At 40.9% G+C, this 17,587-nt stretch overlaps 1 protein-coding gene across 2 annotated transcripts in view; it reads left to right on the forward strand.

Moving 5' to 3' along the window:
• The window catches only part of LRGUK (leucine rich repeats and guanylate kinase domain containing), a 116,556-nt gene that overhangs the window by 58,637 nt on the left and 40,332 nt on the right, over positions 1-17,587 (forward strand). For both annotated transcript variants that reach the window (XM_068550106.1, XM_068550107.1), the window contains exons 12-15: positions 9,738-9,834; positions 13,869-13,982; positions 16,020-16,221; positions 16,853-16,948. In XM_068550106.1, the coding sequence (XP_068406207.1) occupies positions 9,738-9,834; positions 13,869-13,982; positions 16,020-16,221; positions 16,853-16,948 (509 nt within the window). The remainder of the gene's footprint in view (positions 1-9,737; positions 9,835-13,868; positions 13,983-16,019; positions 16,222-16,852; positions 16,949-17,587) is intronic.

Here is a 17,587-nt window from a genome sequence, read left to right on the forward strand (position 1 = left end):
GTACGTTTGTTCTCTACATCTGTGTCTCAATTTCTGTCCTGCAAACCAGTTCATCTGTACCATTTTTCTACGTTCCACATATATGTGTTAATATACGATATTTGTTTTTCTCTTTCTGACTTACTTCACTCTGTATGACAGTCTCTACATCCATCCACGTCTCAACAAATGACCCAATTTCATTCCTTTTTATGGCTGAGTAATATTCCATTGTATATATGTACCACATCTTCTTTATCCATTCGTCTGTCGATGGGCATTTAGGTTACTTCCATGTCCTGGCTATTGTAAATAGCGCTGCAATGAACATTGGGGTGCACGTGTCTTTTTGAATTATGGTTTTCTCTGGAAATATGCCCAGTAGTGGGATTGCTGGGTCATATGGTAATTCTATTTTTAGTTCTTTAAGGAACCTCCATACTGTTCTCCATAGTGGCTGTATCAATTTACATTCCCACCAACAGTGCAAGAGGGTTCCCTTTTCTCCACACCCTCTCCAGCATTTGTTGTTTGTAGATTTTCTGATGATGCCCATGCTAACCAGTGTGAGGTGATACCTCGTTGTAGTTTTGATTTGTATTTCTCTAATAATTAGTGATGTTGAGCAGCTTTTCATGTGCTTCTTGGCCATCTGTATGTCTTCTTTGGAGAAAGGTCTATTTAGGTCTTCTGCCCATTTTTGGATTGGGTTGTTTGTTTCTTTAATATTGAGCTGCATGAGCTGTTTATATATTTTGTAGATTAATCCTTTGTCCATTGATTCGTTTGCAAATATTTTCTCCCATTCTGAGGGTTGTCTTTTCGTCTTGTTTGTGGTTTCCTTGGCTGTAGTAAAGCTTTGAAGTTTCATTAGGTCCCATTTGTTTATTTTTGTTTTTATTTCCATTACTCTAGGAGGTGGATCAAAAAAGATCTTGCTGTGATTTATGTCAAAGAGTGTTCTTCCTATGTTTTCCTCTAAGAGTTTTATAGTGTCCGGTCTTACATTTAGGTCTTGAATCCATTTTGAGTTTATGTTTGTGTATGGTGTTAGGGAGCATTCTAATTTCATTCTTTTACATGTAGCTGTCCAGTTTTCCCAGCACCACTTATAGAAGAGGCTGTCTTTTCTCCATTGTATATCCTTGCCTCCTTTGTCATAGATTAGTTGACCATACGTACGTTGGTTTATCTCTGGGCTTTCTATCTTGTTCCATTGATCTATATTTCTGTTTTTGTGCCAGTACCATATTGTCTTGATTACTGTAGCTTTGTAGTATAGTCTGAAGTCAGGGAGTCTGATTCCTCCAGCTCCGTTTTTTTCCCTCAAGACTGCTTTGGCTATTTGGGGTCGTTTGTGTCTCCATACAAATTTTAAGATTTTTTGCTCTAGTTCCGTAAAAAATGCCATTGGGGGCTTCCCTGGTGGCGCAGTGGTTGAGAGTCCGCCTGCCAATGCAGAGGACACGGGTTCGAGCCCTGGTCTGGGAAGATCCCACATGCCGCAGAGCGGCTGGGCCCGTGAGCCACAATTACTGAGCCTGCGCATCTGGAGCCTGTGCTCCACAACAAGAGAGGCCGCAATAGTGAGAGGCCTGCGCACCGCGATGAAGAGTGGCCCCCGCTTGCCACAACTAGAGAAAGCCCTCGCGCAGAAACGAGGACCCAACGCAGCCATAAGTAAATAAAAATTTAAAAAAAAAATGCCATTGGTAATTTGATAGGGATTGCATTGAATCTGTAGATTGCTTTGGGTAGTATAGTCATTTTCACAATATTGATTCTTCCAATCCAAGAATATGGTATATCTCTCCATCTGTTGGTATCATCTTTAATTTCTTTCATCAGTGTCTTATAGTTTTATGCATACAGGTCTTTTGTCTTCCTAGGTAGCTTTATTCCTAGGTATTTTATTCTTTTTGTTGCAATGGTAAATGGGAGTGTTTCCTTAATTTCCCTTTCAGATTTTTCATCATTGGTGTATAGGAATGCAAGAGATTTCTGTGCATTAATTTTGTATCCTGCAACTTTACCAGATTCATTGATTAGCTCTAGTAGTTTTCTGGTGGCATCTTTAGGATTCTCTATGTATAGCATCATGTCATCTGCAAACAGTGACAGTTTTATTTCTTCTTTTCCAATTTGTATTCCTTTTATTTCTTTTTCTTCTCTGATTGCTGTGACTAGGACTTCCAAAACTATGTTGAATAATAGTGGTGAGAGTGGACATCCTTGTCTTGTTCCTGATCTTAGAGGAAATGGTTTCAGTTTTTCACCGTTGAGAATGATGTTTGCTGTGGGTTTGTCGTATATGGCCTTTATTATGTTGAGGTAGGTTCCCTCTATGCCCACTTTCTGGAGAGTTTTTATCATAAATGGGTGTTGAATTTTGTCAAAAGCTTTTTCGGCATCTATTGAGACGATCATATGGTTTTTATTTTCAATTTGTTAATATGGTGTATCACATTGATTGATTTGCGTATATTGAAGAATCCTTGCATCCCTGGGATAAATCCCACTTGATCATGGTGTATGATCCTTTTAGTGTGTTGTTGGATTCTGTTTGCTAGTATTTTGTTGAGGATTTTTGCATCTATATTCATCAGTGATATCGGTCTGTAATTTTCTTTTTTTGTAGTGTCTTTGTCTGGTTTTGGTATCAGGGTGATGGTGGCCTCATAGAATGAGTTTGGGAGTGTTCCTTCCTCTGCAATGTTTTGGAAGCGTTTGAGAAGGATGGGTGTTAGTTCTTCTCTAAATGTTTGATAGAATTCACCTGTGAAGCCATCTGGTCCTGGCCTTTTGTTTCTTGGAAGATTTTTAATCACAGTTTCAATTTCATTACTTGTGATTGGTCTGTTCATATTTTCTATTTCTTCCTGGTTCAGTCTTGGGAGGTTATACCTTTCTAAGAATTTGTCCATTTCTTCCAGGTTGTCCATTTTATTGGCATAGAGTTGCTTGTAGTAGTCTCTTAGGATGCTTTGTATTTCTGTGGTGTCTGTTGTAACTTCTCCTTTTTCGTTTCTAATTTTATTAATTTGAGTCCTCTCCCTCTTTTTCTTGATGAGTCTGGCTAATGGTTTATCAATTTTGTTTATCTTCTCAAAGAACCGGGGTTTAGTTTTATTGATCTTTGCTATTGTTTTCTTTGTTTCTATTTCATTTATTTCTGCTCTGATCTTTATGATTTCTTTCCTTCTGCTAACTTTGGGTTTTGTTTGTTCTTCTTTCTCTAGTTCCTTTAGGTATAAGGTTAAGTTGTTTATTTACGAATTTTCTTGTTTCTTGAAGTAGGATTGTATTGTTAGAAATTCCCCTCTTAGAACTGCTTTTGCTGCATCCCATAGGTTTTGGATCATCGTGTTTTGTCATTTTTCTCTAGGTATTTTTTGATTTCCTCTTTGATTTCTTCAGTGATCGCTTGGTTATTTAGTAACATATTGTTTAGCCTCCATGTGTTTGTGTTTTTTACGTTTTTTTCCCTGTAATTGATTTCTAATCTCATAGCATTGTGGTCAGAAAAGATGCTTGATATTATTTCAATTTTCTTAAATTTATTGAGGCTTGATTTGTGACCCAAGATGTGATCTATCCTGGAAAATGTTACGTGCACACTTGAGAAGAAAGTGTAATCTGCTGTTTTTGGATGGACTGTCCTATAAATATCAATCAAATCTATCTGGTCTCTTGTGTCATTTAAAGCTTGTGTTTCCTGATTAATTTTCTGTTTGGATGATCTGTCCATTGGTGTAAATGAGGTGTTAAAGTCCCCCACTATTACTGTGTCACTGTCGATTTCCTCTTTTATAGCTGTTAGCAGTTGCCTTATGTATTGAGGTGCTCCTGTGTTGGGTGCATATATATTTATAATTGTTATATCTTCTTCTTGGATTGATCCCTTGATCATTATGTAGTGTCCTTCCTTGTCTCTTGTAACATTCTTTATTTTAAAGTCTATTTTATCTGATATGATTATTGCTACTCCAGTTTTCTTTTGATTTCCATTTGCATGGAATATCTTTTTCCATCTCCTCACTTTCAGTCTGTATGTGTCCCTAGGTCTGAAGTGGGTCTCTTGTAGACAGCATATATATGGGTCTTGTTTCTGTATCCATTCAGTAAGCCTGTGTCTTTTGGTTGGAGCATTTAATCCATTCACGTTTAAGGTAATTACCAATATGTATGTTCCTATGACCATTTTCTTAATTGTTTTGGGTTTGTTTTTGTAGGTCCTTTTCTTCTCTTGTGTTTCCCACTTAGAGAAGTTCCTTTAGCATTTGTTGTAGAGCTGGTTTGGTGGTGCTGAATTCTCTTAGCTTTTGCTTGTCTGTAAAGCTTTTGATTTCTCCGTCGAATCTGAATGAGATCCTTGCTGGGTAGCGTAATCTTGGTTGTAGGTTCTTCCCTTTCATCACTTTAAGTATATCATGCCACTCCCTTCTGACGTGTAGAGTTTCTGCTGAGAAATCAGCTGTTAACCTTATGGGAGTTCCCTTGTATGGTATTTGTCATTCTTCCCTTGCTGCTTTCAATAATTTTTCTTTGTCTTTAAATTTTGCCAGTTTGATTACCATGTGTCTCAGCGTGTTTCTCCTTGGGTTTATCCTGTATGGGACTCTCTGCGCTTCCTGGACTTGGGTGGCTATTTCCTTTCCCATGTTAGGGAAGTTTTCAACTATAACCTCTTCAAATATTTTCTCTCTTCCTTTCTCTCTCTCTTCTCCTTCTGGGACCCCTATAATGTGAATGTTGTTGCATTTAGTGTTGTCCCAGAGGTCTCTTAGGCTGTCTTCATTTCTTTTCATTCTTTTTTCTTTATTCTGTTCCGTGGCAGTGAATTCCACCATTCTGTCTTCCAGGTTACTTATCTGTTCTTCTGCCTCATTTTTTCTGCTATTGATTCCTTCTAGTGTATTTTTCATTTCAAGTATTGTGTTGTTCCTCTCTGTTTGTTTGTTCTTTAATTCTTCTAGGTCTTTGTTCAACATTTCTTGCATCTTCTCGATCTTTGCCTCCATTGTTTTTCCGAGGTCCTGGATCATCTTCACTATCATTATTCTGAATTCTTTTTCTGGAAGGTTGCCTACCTCCACTTCATTTAGTTGTTTTTCTGGGGTTTTATCTTGTTCCTTCATCTGGTACATAGTCCTCTGCCTTTTCATCTTGTCTATCTTTCTATGAATGTGGTTTTTGTTCCACAGGCTGCAGGATTGTAATTCTTCTTGCTTCTGCTGTCTGCCCTCTGGTGGATGAGGCTATCTAAGAGGCTTGTGCAAGTTTCCTGATGGGAGGGACTGGTGATTGCTCTTGTTTAAATTTTCTTTTATTTTATTCTTTATCCAACATAAATTTTATTGATTTTTAATTAAATGGAAAAAAAAAGGCCTGAATACAGTGTCATTTCTCTGCCATTTGCTTGAATCTTTTCTTTCCCTCCTGTTTATCTCATTTTCTCCCAGCATTTTGTCTTCCTTTTTACATTGCATTCACCCAAGACCAAGACATTCAGTGAAATTTTCACATGCTAAGTTGCATATCCCGATGTATAAATATTAAAAACATGGCTCGGTGGTATAACAAATATTGGAGTGGCTGAGAGATTGTGCTCTTGTCCAAGGATCTGATTTTGCTGTTTGTTCTTGGTTTTAGAAATAGGTTGGATGTTCTTTCTTTACTTGTATTAGTTATAAGTGACCTAGAGATAGGCATTTACTGCCTTCAGAGTCTCTCCATTTATTTCCCATCTTAATAGTACCATACAAATCAGTGGCTTCCTAGAAAAGTGCTGGGTAATGAGAGAAACGGAAAACAATACCAGCACGCCTGCTCATCTTCCAGATTTAAGGCCTTGAAAGTGATCTGAATAGTCATGAAAGCAAAACTGTATACTTCTTCGTTAGATCTCTATTTTATAGCAATCTCTATTTGTGTAACCTTTTTCATGATGTTGACTACTAACTATATTTTATTTTTAGCACTATAATACGGTAAAGTAAACGTCTGCAGCTATTTAGCTAAATGAGATGTTATGAGCTATAGCTCCCCAAGTGCCATCTAATCTAATGTCTCTTTATACAGGTGTGACAGACTAGTAGAATGGTTTATTTATTCCTTCAGTCAGTGTTTCTTGAGCACCATCCATGTGCATTGTACCAGTGATGAAACTGTAAAACAAGCAGACATGGGTCTTGCCCTCCTGGCAGCTTACACTCTACTGTGAGATTAGATAAGTAAATGCTAACAAGACAGTTTGATGGGTGCTATGATGAGGGAAGTAAAGAGCCTCTGTGACAGGAGAAATAAAAGATAAGTGGGATGTGAGATTTGAGACAGGGTGGGACGGGTGCCTGAGATCCAGGCAGAAAGAACAACAGGCACATTTGATTTTTTTGGCTGCATTGAGTTTTTGTTGCTGCACACAGGCTTTCTCTAGTTGCGGCAAGCAGGGGCTACTCTTTCGTTGCGGTGCACGGGCTTCTCATTGTGGTGGCTTCTCTTGTTGCGGAGCATGGGCTCTAGGCACGCCGGCTTCAGTAGTTGTGGCACACAGGCTAAGTAGTTGTGGCGCATGGGCTTAGTTGCTCCGAGGCATGTGGGATCTTCCCGGACCAGGGCTCAAACCCGTGTCCCCTGCATTGGCAGACGGATTCTTAACCACTGCGCCACCAGGGAAGCCTGGCACATTTGTTTAACTGAAAGTACACTGTAGTGTGGCTAAGCTTGAAGCATGGAGGAAGATGGCAGAAGACCAGAGAAATAGACAGGGGTCTGATCATAAGGGGTCTCTAAGCAGGGGAGTGTCATGATCACAGCTGCATTTTAGAAAGTGTCCCCTGTGGGCAGTTTGGGAAGGGGCTTGGGGAGGGAAGGCTGGAGATGAGGAGACTGGTTAAGATATAGTGACAGGTGATAATGGCATGGATTAGAAAGTGGTATGCAGTTACTGGAAAGTGGACAGAGTAGTGGCTTCCTGGAATTTGATACTCAGACACAGTATGTGCTGGAATCTTCTCTGTTTGTGATCTCTTAAATTGTGTCCAGCAGTTTATTGACATATATTTGCATTGGGCATTGGGACCAATTTAATTTGCCTACCAAATGCCCTAGGAATACCTGGGCTTTTATGGACACCCAGTGAAAGAGTTCCCTTACTAACAATATGGCATGCTATAAATGTGCTTGAATTTGGATGCGCTCACAGCCAAGCCTCTGCCTAAATATCTGCAGTAACAAGTTCATTATTTCTTGAAGCAATCTGGTCCAGAGTTGAGGTTCTAAATCTGCATGCTTCTGAATCACACTGAAAAAATTTCTACTTCCTCAGCTGCCTGCTAGCTCTTCTTAGACATTGTTTCTTCTTCCTCTTACGTTTTCCTGGATTTAGTAATATTTCATTATTTGGCCTGGCCTTCCAGATTCCTTTCCCTCCTGATCATCTCCTCCTCTCCATGGACTTGGTTTGTTAGGATCCTCAATGACAGCTGGCCAGTGAATTGGCCTTTAAGAACGCCTGACTCACCCTTAGACTTTTAGTGCCAGTGTTGTATTCTGGGGTTAATCGCTAACACAGCTCTTTTGTCTGTTAAATGAAACTAACAGGGAGTATGGCTCCCATTACAAACCATGATTTAATTAATTTACCATGATTTAACTAGTAAATAATAAACTCACGGAAATGTAAATTACAATTGAAATTATATTTCGACAGGAGAGAGGAAAGATGTTGAAGGTGATGGTCCAAGCAAATTTCTTCGTCTAAAATCTGGCGTCATGTTTTTCTGAGTTTAATGAAACATTGCTTTCATTATGAAGTACTTCCTTTTTAAGACATTCATATTTGGGCAGCATACTACACAGCGAACATTTCTATATGTGAAAATTGGATGACTGATTCAAAAAACCGCAGGTCATCTTAGGTCCTTCTTAATAGAAAGTTCCATAGTGGATGCTGGTTCTGTTATAGCTTTCTCCATGTCAGCGAAGCCGTCTCTTTATTTACCTGCCTAGGAGCTTCAGATTGCTTCTTTGCTTTGTCTTCCTTTTAGAAATTCTGAAAAAATCCCTGCTACTCAATTCCTTTGTTGGAAAATGCAAATTCAGTGCAGTGTGTATAGGCTATGCCAAGGGTGTGTGGTACAGGATGCCAAGTCAGCGAATTATCTCTCCTGACTGTCAAGGACACCAGTAGACAGAAGGTCTCAGGTCCCTGCCAAGGGGTATAAAGAAATTCCAGTGCATGCAAACAGCACAACAAACGTCATGGTGTTTTGACAGCCTTCTCTTAAAATGTGCTCTTTCCTGTGTATACAATTTAAATGTAATGTTAAGACCTTTAAATTTATAGTATAGCTAATTCTTGATTATAAGGAAGGGGAACAGCGGTATGAATTAGAAAAGTTTGTCTGTCTTTGACTTTGAAGTGGAGAAGATTTGAGGTTGTGAGTTTACCCTCTTAGTGTGATACTAAAAGGACTTGACTTTGGTGTCATCCTGTGGTTGTTACTTAGTCACGTTACTTTACTGCTGTGCCTCAGTTTCATCATCTGTAAAATAAAAACAGTAGCACCTACCTCATGTCTTTTTGTGAGGAGTCAATGAAATAGCATGTCAAGTGTCTAGCTACTTGCATCTCCTGTTTTAAAACCATAGGATAATCTAAAAATCAGTTTGCGTTCCCAGAACTTAACATTGGGAAGTCAGCATGGTCTGAAATCAAGAGTCCTTGGCTAGATGGGAGCGCCACAGTCTAGTTCTGGGACCGATACTGGCCTGCTCTGTGGCCTCGGACAGGTCATTTTCATAGTCGTCTTAAAATGGAGCTCATCACAGCTGCCATCCACTTCACATGTTCAATTAATTCATTCATGTCACAAATATTTAGTAAATGCCTACTGTGGGCCAGGCATTGGGAATGCAGTGGCAGATAAGATGAACAAGATGAAGTCCTCTCCTCATGATTTGTATGTCCTGCTGGAGAAGATAGGAAAAAACAGATAAGAGAAGGCAATTTGGGTGATGGAGAGTAATTGGGGGCGTGGTGGGCTGGGGTGGGGATGCTATTTCAGGTAACGGGCCGAAAAGGCCTCTCTGGTTGAGCTGAGACTGCCATTCAGCGTTGGAATCATGGCTTCCCGTGGGGGGTTCGTACACAGTACTGATAAGTGTGGCAGGAATGAGGAATGAGCTGCTCTCTGCCCTCAAGCAGCGGAGGAGATGGGGTCCTGAATACGGGGCTGGGAGGAGTTGGTGGCAGGCACTGAGGCTCCGGGTGGATAAAGAAGAGGCGCAGAACCCAGCCACAGGGGGTCAGGAAAGGCCTTTTGGGGGTGAACCTTAAATTGAGTCCTGAAGACAAGTGGGCTAACCTGGCGGAGGAATGGGGAGGGAAGCGTTACAGAAAAAGCCCATAGATCAGAGAGAGCATGAAAGCACTTGGGTGGAAAGTATATGGGTAATAAATACTGTTATACTTCTTAAAGTATTATGATGTGATGTCAGAGGTGGTGATTCAGAAGGTGATAAAGAACAATGAGTGAAAATTTGGTGTCGATAATCCAGAAGTTTTTATAATCCCTATGATGTATAGCAAGTGAATGTAGTCTAGCACTGCCAGAGCTCAGGGTTTTCAGAATAATGTTACTTTATGTTTTGTGGATCAATTTTAATTTTTAAAAACATACTTTACACCAAAACCTTTTCCATTTTGAATTTCAAATTAATAGAAAGAGACGAAGTTATCTACATTCTGTTTTCAGGGCCTGTCACACCACAAGACTGCCTTACTTTGGAGAAGGGGATCGGGTTGATTATCATTTTATCTGTCAAGAAGTTTTTGATGAAATGCTAAACATGGTAAGACTGCTCTTTATATTTAATGCACAAGAAATATATGTTCTCTGGTAGAAATATTAGGAAACAGTGATAAGAAAGAGAATTATATTTGTGTTTTTCCTGAGAGATGTGTTCTTATTGAGTTGTTTTTTTTCTTAAACCATTTGATACATCATTGTTCACATGCTGCTTTATTTTATGATCTTGGAGAAAATATTGTAAATTTCCAATGACACTGAATAAATAGACGTTTTAAGAAAATGGAAGAAAGAGCATCGCGAAAAGATCTTGAGATCTGTGTTTATCAGGTGCTGCTCTACTGATCAGATTTTACTCAAGATAAACAATTCCCAAAGACTTGATGTGATGCAGCCAGCTTGTGAATTGAGCACTTACGGGAGGTTGGCGTGTTCTGTCCAGAGACCACTCCCTCTGTTTGGTATCACTGGTGCTTTCTAATTGTTGTGACCCTAAACACCATTTCACACTGGTGTGTCCCAGCCAGTTGGTCTTCCCTGGACACATACACAGACTTGACCTTCCACCATAACATCCCTGTGTGAGAAGTCCAAAGTCCTGGAGGTCATTAATGCATCTGGAAGCTCTCGACAGTAGACAGGAGAAGTTTCCTCATTTCTTTGAGGTCTGTGTCTTTCCTAGGTGAGGATAGCTACCCTGCCCTAGTCCATTTCATTGGAGCTCTGGGCAACCTTATTCACCCGTGACTTCAGTTAAACAGAAAGAACGTCTCATATCTTCATCACTACCGATGAGTCTGTAAGCCTTTTATTTTCTCTTCACCGTGGGCCTTATTTTTGTTTATATTATCATTTTTTCTATCACCAGATGAATCCTACACCACTCTTTTTTTTTTCCCTGAAGCTTCCTGAAGGACGGGATTAAGGACTAGTCTATGCTTCTGCTTTTGAAAGATTACCATCCAACCAGTGATACTCTTACAGCTACATCCCTCCTCCCCTCTCCCCCCTTCTCCATCCTCCGTCCTTTTTCTGCCCCATCCCCAAATAATGGACCTGGCTTATACCTCAATGCTCAGAATTGTGGAGCATTTAAGCATAGGCTCTGCAGTTGCCACGAGTTTAATTTTGAATGACCAGCTTTACACATGGTGCGTATTTTCTCTTGCATTCACAGAGAAATCCAAGTGAAAAAACCCTATAATCCCTGGGCCATTTTCCCTTTAATCTTGTCAAAAGAACATCTTGGAAATTCTTTATGAGTTTCTCTCCTAGGGCTATGTTTTAGAAGTTCGGTTTTATGTACCAAGGGTACTCTGAGACTTTATATTTCTAAAAGCCGTTAAGAGAAACCTGAGGAGTTATCTTGATATTAGTAAGAAGCATTCTGTTAGGACTCTTTGGGTTGAAAGACAACTAGTTCCCAAAATTGATGTTAATTTCTCTTGTTAGAGTCTGGGGCATTTTTTCTTGATTCAGTTCCACTGTTCTCAGTGCCCCATGTGCTCCTCTGATGTTTCATACCTTATCATATCTGTAATCAAGTAAGTCTGGTTCAGTTCCTAGTCTGAGAAATCACTGTACTTTTGTACTATACTTAGTCTTCTAGCTTTACTCCCTCTATGGGAGTGCTTGTGTGTTTGAGAAGTACTCATTTTTCCTTTTCTGCTCACATATTCAACTTGAATTTTGCTTCAGATCTTCTTTTCTTTCAAGTGAGCTTGAGGCTGCTTCACGAAGAGAGACAAACCTAGAGATTAGAAACTCGTGACACATTGTCAGCTGAGCCAACCACGCCCACACACTCAGCCTCTGTCCACGGAACCCCTCTCCACGCACACTCCCCTAGCCAGCCTGCCCCCTCCCAATCGCAGTAGCCCTTGACAGACAGCCCGGGCACACCCCACCCTTGCATGCCTGCTGTGGACAGACACACCTTCCCACTCTGACAGGTACACATAGACTAGCACATGCTTCCATATACGCTCCATACCACCCCACCCCCCGAAACAAAGATCATCCCCCCATGTGCCCACAGACACATGAACCCTTCTTAAGGCCATATACACAGTCACTTACCTGCAGAGACTCTTCTACTCTTGTGGAAATAAGATCACAGATCTGGAGGTCTCTGAGATATGATTATTGCTCTGTATTAAGAAATCCACAGGCAGGAAGCGGTGAAAGGAGTATCACCCTCCAGAAGCTGGGGGACCACTCATCTCAATTCTTAACAAATCAGTTGAACAAGGCCTGTTTTATATACACAAGTACAGTGCAAGATTTCTCCCAACCCTACATCCTTCCAGAAAATGTTTTTGGGATCCACAGAGGGAGGCCCTTGTACGCACAAGTAAACAAACTCATAGTATATATCTGAAAAGTGATTCAAATATACATTATGAAAACAGAGTGAGTCACAGTAAACAAGATGAAGTATGTCGTACCTGACGGGAGATTCAGGTATCTATCTATGTAGATATAATATAGATAGTAAAAGGAAAGGAGTCACAGTATTTGTCCCAAAGAACACAGTATGACATTGAGGGAGTAAAGTATTAAAGATATTTATTGCTGGGTCTTTAACTTATAGCATATATGACATAAATGTCTTCTGATTATGGAGGATGGGGGTTTTCCTCATCACCCGCAACAGACACATCCCCCAGAGATCCACCCTCCTGAGGGGCACCGTATGTCTCCTGGCCTTCTAACACCCCCCGCCAGGCAGCCGCCCCCCCCCCCCCCCACAAACCTCCAGAACGTCTGGGCCAGAAGGCACAGGGCAGCATCAAAGACCCCTAACTGCTACTGTTTTTAATGACGGTGCTGCTGTTTGCTGGGCTTCAATTGATGGGATTCGGCCTTGGGAGTTTTCACTTCATTATTTATTTCAAAATCATGTTCTCTGAGGAGTCACGGTGGCCAAGGATGTCCACATTTTTATTCCTTCTGTTGTCATCAGCGTCCCAGTTTAGATTAAATCTTGTTGTTTAATAAATATAATATCATCAAAGGAAAAGTCAGACAATTTTTTTTTAATACATTTATTTATTTTTGGCTGCGTTGGGTCTTTGTTGCTGCGCGTGGGCTTTCTCTAGTTGCGGCGCTTGGGGTCTACTCTTTGTTGTGGTGCGTGGGCTTCTCATTGCGGTGGCTTCTCGTTGCCGAGCACGGGCTCTAGGCGCGCGGGCTTCAGTAGTTGTGGCTTGTGGGCTCTAGAGCGCAGGCTCAGTAGTTGTGGCACACGGGCTTAGTTGCTCCGCGGCATGTGGGATCTTCCCAGATCAGGGCTCGAACCCGTGTCCCCTGAACTGGCAGGCGGATTCTTAACCACTGCGCCACCAGGGAAATCCAGTTCAAACAATTTTGAAAGATGTGTTTCTACTTATTTTTTTTTTGCACGAGACTACAGTTTCAGGAAGAACTGGGCTTTCAGAATATAGAGAGAAGGCAGTATTTGTACCTCAGATGACCAGAGGGCACACAATACTGATGCTGAATAATACATTTGGGGCAGTTTCAATAAAAAGCTATGTTTATAAGGAAAAGCAGGATGGGTCTGTTTTTCATCGCTTATCTCAGGATGCAAAGGTTTATGGATGTCGCTGTAATTCATGGCCCTCAGGCTTATCTGGGAATGCAAGGCACTTGAGAATGGAAGCTTTTGGGGGAGACCTGGTGTACTGGCATAGCCGAAATGGCTGAGGCAAAGGGTGAACTATTAGTTTTGCTTTCTCAGTAATGAAGGTTTATAGTGCAGGTTTGGCAGGAAGTGGGTAAGTAAGCAAAATGATCTGTTTATCATAAGCTTCATTGCCTTCACTCTGCTCTAACATTTGGTCAGCTGGTTATTTCCAAAAGCCTAATATTTTTTGGCCAGCTGGGAATTCTGAATGAATTTCTCTATCACAGTTTGGTATTAAGTTTCATAAACCCATTGTCATCCTTATACAATTGCCAATATTTGTACGTTTTATGGAATCATATAAAAGTAAGACATCAAATCATTTTATTTATATTAAATTCCATGATGGCAGCTGTTTTAGCAAAATCTTTGTACTTCTTACATTGCAGGGGAAATTCATTCTAACCTTTAATTATGGTAATCACAAGTATGGATTAAGTAGGGACACCATAGAAGGTATCGCAAGAGATGGTTTAGCAAGCTGTGTTCATATGGAAATAGAAGTAAGTACTTTCCATTCAATCGATTTCTTTTTAATGCGTAAATGTGTATATATATATTTAGGATTGGGGAGGGGGCTACGGTGTGTGGATCTACAATGTGTAGGCCGCACACTGCTAGGCCCAAGAGGAATGAGTACAAATGTGTGAGATTTTAAGTTTGTTATTAGCTTAGGGGAGGCAAGATATAAATAATTCAAGTGACAGGAGTTAGATTACAATACTAGGCATCACCCAAATGCTATGGAGTAAAACTGCCACTCAAGATTTATTTTCTAAGTTATTTCCTCACTAAATTATCCGTTTTTCTTTATAGAGCACTGGTGTCTGTATTAGTGATATCAGATAAAATGTTTCCTACCGGGTGTGGAACTGGTTCCCTGTCCACACAGGACAGTGGCAGGGCCCTGCCACTGACCTTGTCCCTTCCTTCTCCAGGGAAGACGCGTGGGCCATGCTGCCATTTGATTCCAGCTGCTTACTGGTTACTATCTTTTCATACTTTGAGCAATTTAGACTTGCAGATTTCAGGAGATCTTTCTCTCTTCCCCAGTATCCCGTCTTCCCCCAGTGACCTTCTGTAATTAGAATATACAGAAGTCTCTCTAAAATCAACTCCAGAGTAAAACCAGGAATTTCCTACTCATTTGTTTTAAAAATATGTAGCTGTATTAACTATCTGAGATCTTCAGAGACAGTTGATTGGTTTTTTGGTATTCCTTTACTATCGACTTGAATCTCCCTTAAAACATTTTTCCTGTCTGACTTCAAAGAGCAGGAGACTGTGATTCCTTTTTGGCCCTTTGTATTGGTCTAAGTGTTGCCTGGCTTCAGTGAAACTGGTCACGTTTCATCCAGTTCGTTAATTTTCCTAACTTCAAAATCCTGCAATTCTTATCATTCTGCAGTTGATTGGTTATACATCCTTAAGAAGGTTTACTTTGTTTCTATGCTAATTAGCCAAAAAAAAAAGACCTTTTCCCTAAAATGTCTTCCTTGGACAAGGCAGAAGCAAAAATTAATGCAACTTTGAGTGCAGAAACTCACCAGCTCCTGTGTCTAACTTATTCCAGTTTAATGGTTCTGAGTTCTGGCTCCTGTTTTACTTTTTTCCTTCCTGAGAGCTTTCTCCTACTCATTTCCAAGAGGTTGAGTCCATAAACCAGGCTTTATTCCTGATGCTTCCCAGCTAAACCATTTTTCCCAACTGCCCTTGTCATTGACTCTTGTAGACATTGTTTTTGAAAAGAGCCTGTATTTCTTCCCCCTGAATTTTTAAAAACAGAGATTTTGAACATTGAGTTAAATTATTGATGGTAGGATTGAGATGGAAGAATCTTCAGAGTCCATTTGGAGTAGCTCCTCCATTTCACGGGTGAGGACCCTGATTACTCAGGGAGCTTGAGGGATTTGCACAGAGTCACAGAAGCTGGAGAGCTGCAGTCCTGACCCAGCCCTCCAGGTCCTCGAGCACTACCTGCCACTGCTTCCCGGGTCGTGTGGGCTCCTGGTTAGCGGGGTGTCATGAGCTTGGCCTTCCCATGCTCTGGGTACAGGCTGTGAGATAGGATAGGAACCAGCCAACCAGGTTGCTGGTTTAGGAACAGGAAGGGCCCAAGTTGATGACACAAGGGTAACAGAGGAGCCTTTCTCTATGGTAAGATCTCTGTCTCCTGGGGCTGCAAGGATGCCTTTTGAAATGTAGAATTGAAATTACTTTTCAGTAATAAAGATGCAGTGAGCATACCTATTTGTCTCTAGCAGTTTTCTCTTTTAAGAGTCATATGCATTAGAATGATTAGTTAGAGGATAACCAGGTAGGACAAATCCTTATTTTTCCAGTGATAACGTGATATTTGATGAGCAGAGAGAAGTAATCTAATCCTGGGATATTTGTAGGAAAATAGTAGCTAATTATACAGGTAAAATAAATTCCTCAGTACAACACTACTTATTATACCCATGTTGTCACGTATCTCCTAAATGATTTCTAAATTGTGTCTCTGTTTCTAACTGATTATCTTTTCTTTAAATGCATAGGGTGTCAGAAGTTTAAAACATTCCTATTTTGAGCCTCGGTACATCCTGGTGGTACCCATGGACAAGAAAAAATATGAGGGCTACTTGAGGAGAAAAGGATTATTCAGTCGTATAGAGATCGAATTTGCTGTCTCCAGAGTAGACCTTTATATTAAAATTAATCAGAAATATCCAGGATATTTTGATGCAGTAGTCAATGCAGGTCAGTAACTTTCAACAAAGTTTTATTTTTGAAGTGTAAGGTTACTGGGGAAAAATCTGCTCTAAAGTACCTTCTTATTGTTGACTGAATGCAGTTTCTTGTGGTTGTAGGACTGAGGTCCCTGATTGCCGGCTGGCTATCTGCCAAGGGTGACCCTCAGTTTTTAGAGGCTGCTCTCAGGTCCTACCCACATGGCCCCCTCCATCTTCAGGCCAGCAATAGCCCATCAAATCCTACTCATGCTTCGAGTCTCTGCCTTCCTCTTCTGCAACCAGAAAACCTCCTTTTATGGGGATCATGTGATTAGAGTAGGCCCACCTAGATAATCTCCTTTTTGATTAGCCCAAACTCAGTTGATAAGTAACCTTAATTACATTCGTGAAAATCCCTTTGCCATATAACCTAACGTAATCACAGGAGTCGTAGCTCATCATGTTCACAGGTTCTGCCCACACTCAAGTTGGGGGGGTGGGGTGGGTGATTATACAAGGGTGAAGTGTCATTGGGTCTTAGAATTCTGCCTACCACGGTTATTCATAAAATTAGATCTAGTTAAAAAATCATCACCACAGATTGGCTCTATTTTGATATAATTCTGTTGCTTTAACATACATTCTCTTCTTTACTGTAGATGATCTGGATGTTGCCTACGAAAATCTGAGTCAGCTCATTAGAGAATACCTTGGATTGTCTGAGGCAACCGCCAAGAGTTTGGCTCCAACCACAGGTACCGCTCCATCCCTTTTGTTTGGCATGGAAAGGAAAACAAATCTGTGGGTTGTTATTTGGGGACTCATCAACCAGGCTAAAGCTGGTTCTGACTCTTTAATCCGTGTACTTCCTCTGGTCCCCACAAATGAGCTGCATGAATCAGCCCTCTGGACCAGTCCCTCTGCTTGTCAAGGTGACCATAATGGACCTCACAAGACTGTCCTTTAAGGACACGCTGGGCAGTACCTTGGAGTACCTACTCATAGTAGGTATGGGTCAGCCCCACAGTTCAGAACTCCACCTTCTGGAAGTTTGGCTCCTAAGGGGGCTGAGGTGGTGTTCTGCTTGACAGCATTGTCCCAATCCAAGAGATTCTCTCCCCCTTTCTTTGCATTTCCATAGTCCTCAAAATGCTGCACTACAGAGTATAATGGAAGAGCACTGGTCAGGGGATGTGAGCCTGGTCCTGGCCCTGCTGCCCCCTGGGACAGGCTGCTTAGCTGTTCTGAGCTTCCATCTTGTTAGGTGGAATTAATGCTCCCCACCTGCCTCATGAATCATGCACAGCAAATGACATGGGATATATGAGCGCATCTCCTTGGAATCTAGGAATTCTAAAGCCCTAAATTAGAATTTTAGTACATGAGTATTTTGA

This window comes from Eschrichtius robustus, chromosome 8, assembly GCF_028021215.1.
Source record: "Eschrichtius robustus isolate mEscRob2 chromosome 8, mEscRob2.pri, whole genome shotgun sequence".
NCBI lineage: Eukaryota > Metazoa > Chordata > Mammalia > Artiodactyla > Eschrichtiidae > Eschrichtius > Eschrichtius robustus.